This window comes from Brachypodium distachyon, chromosome 4 (genome assembly GCF_000005505.3).
Source record: "Brachypodium distachyon strain Bd21 chromosome 4, Brachypodium_distachyon_v3.0, whole genome shotgun sequence".
NCBI classification, from domain to species: domain Eukaryota; kingdom Viridiplantae; phylum Streptophyta; class Magnoliopsida; order Poales; family Poaceae; genus Brachypodium; species Brachypodium distachyon.
In genome coordinates this window covers 23,665,388-23,674,138 of record NC_016134.3, presented here as the reverse complement: position 1 = coordinate 23,674,138, position 8,751 = coordinate 23,665,388, and the positions used below count along the sequence as shown (strand labels likewise).

General features: G+C 41.8%; 1 protein-coding gene and 1 long non-coding RNA gene across 3 annotated transcripts; one reads left to right on the top strand and one right to left on the bottom strand.

Annotated features, from left to right (window-relative positions):
• Nucleotides 1-430: 430 nt before the first annotated feature.
• Nucleotides 431-4,056, bottom strand: LOC106866811. 2 transcript variants are annotated; one of them, XR_002966061.1, is made up of 3 exons: nt 3,723-4,056; nt 3,400-3,572; nt 431-3,300 (listed from the first exon to the last, which is right to left on the bottom strand). It is a non-coding gene; the product is annotated as an uncharacterized LOC106866811 (long non-coding RNA). The 2 variants fall into 2 exon arrangements; XR_001407690.2 differs by having other exon boundaries at nt 431-3,572.
• Nucleotides 4,057-4,223: 167 nt separating this feature from the next.
• Nucleotides 4,224-8,551, top strand: LOC104584570. The gene is made up of 3 exons (XM_010239478.3): nt 4,224-5,971; nt 6,078-6,327; nt 7,895-8,551. The coding sequence occupies exons 1-3, from the start codon at nt 4,358-4,360 to the stop codon at nt 8,245-8,247; spliced, it is 2,217 nt and encodes a 738-aa protein (XP_010237780.2). The 5' UTR covers nt 4,224-4,357; the 3' UTR covers nt 8,248-8,551.
• The last annotated feature ends 200 nt before the right edge of the window (nt 8,552-8,751 follow it).

The following is an 8,751-nucleotide window of genomic DNA, read 5'->3' as shown; positions in this document are numbered from 1 at the left end:
GTCGAGCGGCAGCTCTGAGGCTTTGTTGTGCCAACAATTGCTATGATTTATCAACGCCTCGATGGCATGATTCACTACTCAATTACACGGGATCCAGCCATGCCAAACATGTTAAATGGTAAATAAGGCACGATAAGTTTTGTACTACCTCCGTCCCATATTAAGTGACTTAAATTTGTCCCTCCGTCCCATATTAAGTGACTTAAATTTGCCAAATATGAATACATCTATGTATAAAAAACGTCTAGATACATGTAATAAAAATTTGCCCAAATATGAATATATCTATGCCTAACAAGCGTCTAGATACATGTAATAGAAAGTCACTTAATATGGAATGGGACGGAGGGAGTACTAAGGCAATCAATCCATTGGTTGTAACTAAAAACGCAAGAAACCTAGCTACTAATCATCTGAAGCACGATAGAAGTTTACCCAAAAATAATAGCATCCTGGATATATAGCTCAGAGAGCAGTGAGAAACCAAGGTCAAAGTTATAAGACAAGAAAACTCTAGCTACCAAGGTGTTAAAGGTGTTGTGCATGTCATTATATTAGGAGTGAAATCAGCTTTAAATCGAGAGATTTAACAAAATGAAAAAAATGGTGTGTGTGCGTGCTTGTTCAGTCCACGGGATTATGTTCATCTCTTTAGCTGAAGAGCATCATCCATTGTCACATTTTTGCCGCGCAGTAGCTTCACTTGCATTGGATATCATTACGCTTCTTCAGTTCGCATTCTTTTGTGTACTTGCAAAATAGTGAAATGTAACAATTTTAGCATATCAAAAGCATGCAACCTCCCAACAATAACGTTCTACAAAACAACGATGAGAAAAACTTGCTTATGGTTAAAAATGGAAATAAACAATGAAAGCACCAAATATAAAGGCTAGCACATGGAACTATCAGAAGCAACCTCTAATTTCAACATATCCTGAAAAGAGGACATGGTGTAGTAATGTTTAATTTGTATTACTTTTGGCCCATAATATCAGTACATTCAAATAAAAGCACAAAACTTTTGATTCATGCATGTGCAATTGAAGCATGCAAACATGGCTAAAAACCAAGAGAATCCCACCAAAACAGAAAACATATAGAGGAGATGCTGATTTCCCACTATTATCATAATTATGGCCATTGGTCACACGACTAAAAAGGTCAAATTGCCACAATTACTCCAAATTGCAGAAATTATAATCACTTAAAAAGAGCAGGCACTGCGCATTCAATATTACCTCCCAGGCCACTTCACATTGAATTGATCACTGCTAGCTGCTAGAAAAGAAGCTGGTTATGGTGACCCCATAGACATTAGAGCATTGATCTAACTGGGATCCTTACCTTCCAAAGACAAGTAAACCAGGACACCAGGTACAACTGCATGAGAATAAAATAAAATCTTGAAAATATTTTATTATTTTGATTTGTAAAAAGCAAGCTCCATAAAACAGTTGCTATGTGGCCTGGAAAAACTGGATATTTATACCTTCCAAAAACAAGTAAACCAGGTACAGCTGCATGAGAATAAAATGAAATCTTGAAAATATTTTATTTTTGAGTTGTAAAAAGCATAGCTCCATAAAATAGTTGCTATGTGGCCTGGAAAAACTGGATATTTGTAAACTTAAGATAAAAACATTATGTTTAGAAAAATACAAAGGAAAACATGCAAATTGGTGTTCTGCAATTTGAAGGCTTTATATGCGTACAAAGGAAAGCACAATACAACAAAGGTAAGATTTTCATAGCTTAAACCCGAAAAGTCAGGAAACATAAAAGTATGTACATCTCTGTTTGCCACAAAAAAGAACTTTGGTTATAAACTCTTGATATAGTAAACCAGTCACTCTTTAAATTTGAGATTGCTCTGAACATAACAAAATTGGTCTTAACCAATTTACGTATGTGATGCTTCTTTTCAAGATTAATAGTTGATACCAGAACTAAACTTTATGTACATGCAAATCAGAAGATAATACTTAAAGAGTTAAGATAACAGATAAAATGTCCGGTGCCAAAATCCAAATCACAGAAACATAAACACGGCTCCGTCTGGTTTGTCTGCTCGTGAATTACATGAACATATCTACCTGAGAAACATGGGCATAGCTACTTCCTATTTCTCAAGTTAGTACTATATGCAGCAGATCTGATAATTAATTGACACGTCTGGAAAATGTTTATTTAAACTTGCTTGAGATATGGCACATTAATATTTCAGACATGGATACAAACCGGCGTTGACATGCTAACCTTAAGAAACCGAAGATATTTTAAGAAGGCAAATACATAACCGAACATAGATCTTTAGGTGAACATAACAGAAAAAGTAACCTTATCACCACAAAGGTGTTGTTTAATTGCATGATGTCAATTTTCTACATAGAGCCTTCTTTGCACCCTTTAACCTAAATAAATCAGGAATTCAGATAACATTACAAAATGTCTCGCATGAGGTTCCTACTGTAAATTGCACATAATGGTAAGACTGAGATAAGATGGTACAAAACCGATAACATGCCAAACTCATATTCTTATATTGCAATGATAATTATCAAATTTCCAAAAAGTAAATCTGATTCACATTAGCTTGGATGAATTAATTCCATATCATACAGTTCAATGGGAAAAGCATTAATCCTTTCTCCCTTCTCATGGTAATAATCTTGATTATTTTTTATATATGCACCACATAGTACGATTTAGGGACTGGCATCACAATATATAAGATAAAGAACTCTAAATGTCGTAGGGACAGGTCATTCACTCAAAATTTTAAAATCATTATCTACAGTAGCAGGAAGAAAATTAGGAGCCACCACAGTGAGAAATAGTTTAGTCCACTCTGAAAAATATATCAAACGAATATCCATATAACAATAGCATCATGGTCTTATTGTTAGTTTCTGTTTCTCATCTTTATGTAAGATGTAAATGATATTTAGAACGGATACAAAAAATCATTATGCAGCTATGTATACGATCTTGGGCTTGTTTCCCACTAATCAAATACATTGCTACAATATACCCGAATGGCATGAACAGTTTTCTATATAAAATGAGAGCAAACATAATGTGATCAAAACCATTCGCAGTATAACGCAACAACAATCATTCAATTCTGTGATTCAGGTTCGACTGCAACATCTTGCCTACTTCATGCGTGAACAATAGAAACATCACATAAATGAATATGCTCGCTGCTATTTACATTGAGGTAACATATTGAGATGCCAATACCTGTAGGTTCGTTCTTGCTGAGCAAAATTGGTACTGACCCAAGCAGGCCAAACCCTATATACATATGCGTGATAGAAATACCAGAGACAGAGTGATCCATGAGATCCCATCTCAAACAATTCGGGTTGTCAAATGCATTTATTCTAGTTTTACCTGAATAAGAGGAAATAATCATCACCATCCACGAGGCAGCAGGTCTCAATTCTTTCCTGACCCGCAGTACGTACAACCTGCGCTTCGAAGTAAGGAGACAGTACAAAAATTCCATTTGAATCAGTATAGTTCCTTCAAGCAACAAGATATGAAACCACTGAATAGGATGTATTCTGAAATAAGGAAAACAATACCAAAAGTCAGTCTGGATCGGTGTAGTTCCCTTAAACAGAGTACTAAGCAAAAATCAGAAATAATAACGCCGAATGTAAAACAAAATACACTGCAATTTCTAGATACTGAATCAAGTGAAAACAAACTACCTAGCTAGCAGATGGTACTCCGTCGAGAGGGCAATCTCCAGCAAACACCGGCCCGCCCGAAATCATGGCGAGCACCAAACCAAGCCACCGTATCGCAACAGCGGAGGAGCACACCATTAAAATCGAACCGCACACCAAGAGACGAAAAGGGGAATGGACCTGCAGCAGGCAACAGCAAATCAGGTAAAAGACCAGCAGCGCACTCGGACGGACAGGCAGAACAGGGGCAGCCGCAAGCAGCAAGGAACCGTAAGAGGCCGCCACCAACCGAAACAAAGAAGGGAAGAAAGGAAACGCAGGAAGAAAGAGGCGGCCGGAAGAAAGCCCACGAAGCCCCTCGAACCGACGCATGCGCGAGGAGCCGTCGAGCCGACGACACGCGGCCAGGACGAACCGTCATAGCGGCACGTACACTGACAAGCCGACCCACCGAGCACGGAACGCATGCGAAGAAAGCGGCAAAGCGCTGAGAGGGCGAGAAAACTGCCCGGGCGTAGAGATTGTAGGGATTTTCGAGAGAAAAACGAACGGAAACAAAAGAAGAAAAAGACCGCCAACTGGGCTTTCCCCCATCTCCCCAATTCCCCATCTCCACAGCCGCCGCCGCCGCCCACCGTCACACATCGAGAAAGGCGATGGCCGGCGAACGCCGCCCCCGTCACATGATGATCGGTGATCTCGACCACCTCGACGAAACTCCAGACGGCGTCGAGCGAAACATCTCTGTGGTGCTGGCTTGCATCCACGACTACTACAAGAAGGCGCTCGACCGGCTGCCGGCCCAGCTGATCCCGAGCCTCCTCGACGCCGGCTTCTGCTTCGGCTTCCTCGACCCCGTCGCCAACATCATCGCCAACACCGTCTTCCAATTCCGAGATGGGGAGAGCAAAAAGAGGAAGAGGAAGAGATCACGGGCCTTCGCCACCACCAACAACAAGGGGAGAATTGAATCACTGCAACAGAGGAGACAGAGAGACGCGGCCTTCTCCAGTATCATCGCAGAGTCTAGCAGCAGCAAGCACAGCATCCTCCGGCCCCCACTCTTGAACGGCAGCGCCGTCCCGAACGGGAACGGCAGCGTCGCGTCGCGATCGCTCCGCGGCCTCGCGACCTTCCTCACCTCCTATTGCCGCTACCTCACCGTCCGGGATGCCCTGCGCTACCTGCGCCTGTCCAAGGCAGATCTTCTCGTCGCTGTGCGTCTCGTCGAGTTGGATCACGCCCTCACGCACTCCTTCACCATCAACGACCCTACGGCCCAGGTAGCTCTCCGATGCGCTGCCATCTCTGCGGTTCATCCCATGGTGGCCACGTTTCTGTCCCGATCCTTCTCGCTGGCTTCACATCTGGACGAGGTCTCCAACATTCTGCCGGAGAAGGGCCGTGTCATAGGCCGTTCCACCATAAAGAGACTCTTCGAGCTCTCCTCCAATTGTAAGCCAGAGTTGGTAGACCCACTGAAACCAATGCAGCATGCTATCTCGAGGATGCAGCCCTACAGGAGGACGGAGCCTGTGCCTGCTGGACTAGAGGACTCTCTCATGAGGGTACTCCTGGACAAAATCCATGTGCTATATCTCGAGGCAATCTCCTGCATGCCAAAGCATGACATCTGCTCGCGCCATCACCGTGGCCTCCTCAAGGCCGGCCACTGCTACGGACCTTTTGATCCTGTCACCAACATAATCCTCAACACTATTTGGTATGACACCGCGTTTCCTACAAAGCAAGAATTCGATGTTAAATTGATCTGCACAAAGAGCCTCGCGCGGATTGAGTGTTTCTCTCTCGATGGTCTTGTTGCATTCACCTGTAGCGTCTTCCCTGAATTTTCTGAATATAAAGCTATGGAGTACCTGCTTGTCAACAATGCCAGAATTGATAGAGTCACCATGAAGGCAATTCGCAAAGGTCACGCCCATTCTTCCGAATCTGATACCTATGATACTGCAGCTCGTGCGGCAAATCATCCCTGCCCTACTGCACTAGTACAATTTGCCACAACAGGAATGCAACAAGTGGGAAAAACCCTGCGAAAAAAGCTCAAGTGTAAACCGATGCTATCCCCCAGTGATGTTTGTACCATCTCTGAAATGTTGTCACAAAATTTTCTGCCTGGCGAATCTGCAAAGCTGCCACAGACCCACGTCTTGGAGATAATCTCAGCGAGGTGTGAGGAATTTGAGGATCGTCAGAGTGTAATTTTTGGAAGGGTTGAAGCTGCATTACACATGTATGCACAGCAAGAGGCAAGTTCAACTTTTCTTACATGTTATTTCTTTGTTCTTGCGTACTCGCATTAATTAGCTCTGGTAGATGCCTCTTCTGATTTTGTCCTTCTTTATCTGATTATAGAGACAGGATTACGAGCTCCAAGTTATCTGTGATCTGAATGATGATATACCCGATGATGGTAGATACGATTACATGCTGCACCACACCAGATTTTCTCACATCAACATCTGGGCCAAGCGCAAAGGTTCACAGTATGCTGATGAAGTTCCCACACTCTTTTTCATCGAGTGTAGCAATACAAATGAAGAGAAAGACATGCAAGGCATGAGATTTTTGTGCCACCCTATATTAGAGCCATCAAAATATGCTGGTATGCTCTCGATCATAAATCCTTATGCCCCTCGCATGACTACTTAGTAAGGACGTCAACTTTTTGTTCACACCTGTATGAGTTGTCTGAGCGATCCTTACAATGCTGCAGGCTATACAACAAATCAGAACAACTGTATATGACAAATTATACATGCAACGAGAAATTCAGTTGTCTTTGCGTCTGACGAATAACCATGGATTTGTCACAACTCATATAATACCTTGACATCCACCCTCTTCCACAGTATGTGATTTCAGTTTTATAGGTGTCCATCTTAAAGCCCCAAACATAATTGTTTCTATCAATTTAATAATAGATGATGTTATGGAGTTTGTTTTGAACATGTCGTTTCAACTCTCAACTCAAGTGATGTTGTGTTTCTTGGGCATTCTGACATCTGATTTGGTGGATTTTCACTGAATTCAAATGATAGCTTAACTTCCTCGAATAATGCCATGAGAAAAAAAAAACCAGACCGCACTTTTTTTTTTCCAGAAGAAACACTATGAGTGTGCACTTATATTTATACAATTAATTGTATCATGTATGTAAACATGTTGTGGCCACAGGGTGTCATGTACCATATGATGTGGTTGCTTTGACCATTTTATATTCTTGAGAATGTGAAAGCACCACGCATCTTTTCATTGATAGAAAGAGTTAACAGTGTATACAAGCATTGAGAGGCCAAGCCACTTCACTGCATGCGTATTAGCAACCTGATTCTTGGAGCACCCACCATACTCCATGCATGGTGATTATGATTGATGGACGGACCAGTCAATAGCTTGCCTTTTAAAACATCATCAGTCAATAGTCATCATCCCTCACCCCTTTTGCTGTCCTCCCTTTCCTCTTAGGCTCTTACGGCTCTCTTTTTGATAAGCCCCTTCTCCAACACTAACAGACTACTGCGTTAATCCTGCAAGTATTCAAAAACGACTAAAAAAGGGACCTTTTCACATTTTTATGAACTCTCTGTAGTCTTACTAACTTGAGAATGAGATGCAGCAGATTAGGAAGATGTTTGCGTGCAATCCCCATCCTCATATCTCTCTGTGTTCTAAGTACATCTCCTTCACCTCTCATCACCCAGTTCATGCTGATTCTTCACACTTCAAACCTAGGCAGTGCTTGAACTGCTCCGGCTCATTCCCTTGTTTATTTGAGGCTTATTCGTTAAAAAAGATTTGTAGGAGTGTCTGGCAGTTGCTGGACCACGTCTGATATTTGCCAAGGATGTGAAATGCAGAACTTTGGACGTGCATCCTGGTAACACTGATCATTGTTCCTATTAGGTGTATTGCTATCCAGGGAGGAACAAGTATTGTCTTACCTGTGACTGGATCCACAAGAGAGTATAAGATCCACTGACCAGCATCATTCTTATTTGCTTCATTAGTATGCCAATGTGCAGATGGTACAACCAAATCTTTATGTTTGCTTACTAGCATATTCTTATAATATATTTTGTTCCGGTGATGTTTTTTCTGGCTTTGCTAGCACTGAAGGGATATCTATGTTAAGTTGATGACTGTATCGTTTGTTTTGCTTTGGTGAAAAGGCCGCTGCTTTCATTGCGAACAAGAAGGGTTCAGGATCATCCATCCACCTTCAGAAAAAGGGTACCTGGGGCGTTGCACGGAGTTTGAGGATATGGCCAGTGGGAAAAATCCAGTGAGCAACGAGCATCTTGTTGACTACGGGAACTACCAGACATTTTTTGCGGATGGATCGGAAACGAATGATTCCATCTATTTTGACCCTATTTTGGGGAATGAGGATGCTATTACGAGGGACCAAGAGTGGAAGGAGAAACGGGATCCACGGAGGAAGGATCTATCTTGGCTAGAGGACCAGTTGCGCCAGGACCTAGCCTTGGCTCGCAAAAAGTATAGGGTGTCGCTTGTTTATTGAGTACTACCTCCGTTTCGTAATTCTTGTCTTAAATTTATCCCAAAATGAATGTATCTATTCTTAAAAAATGTCTAGATACATGTAATACTTCGACAAGAATTATGGAACGGAGGGAGTACTTCTGATTTGGTTGTAATTTATGCCTTTCATTATGTATGAAGCCTGAAGATTTTGGCAGGGAAAACCTCGGTAGGTTCCGTAAATGGTACTCCAATTCAGTAACAACTATGACGAGTGTGTAGCTGTGTGTCTTGACTCTTGAGATATTTTAAGGTTATATGATCCTATCATCCTTGGTTTTACACTTCTCCGATTATCTTGCTATCACTGATTTTTTGTGAATAATGCCTTGGAGCGACATCTTTCAACCTTTCAACTGTAACAAAGCCTTGGGTTAGCTTTGCAGATTTCAGAAAAGTATAATGTTTGTACTTATTTTAGAATTGGTAACGATAGAATCGCCTTAAAAATGTCCTTTAGTACATCATTATACGATAATGCGGC

Coding starts and splice junctions, on each gene's coding strand:
- LOC104584570 (XM_010239478.3), top strand. CDS start 4,358: ATGGCCGGCGAACGCCGCCCCCGTCACATGATGATCGGTGATCTCGAC. Junction 5,972..6,077: donor ACATGTATGCACAGCAAGAG/GCAAGTTCAACT, acceptor ATCTGATTATAG/AGACAGGATTACGAGCTCCA. Junction 6,328..7,894: donor AGAGCCATCAAAATATGCTG/GTATGCTCTCGA, acceptor TTTGGTGAAAAG/GCCGCTGCTTTCATTGCGAA.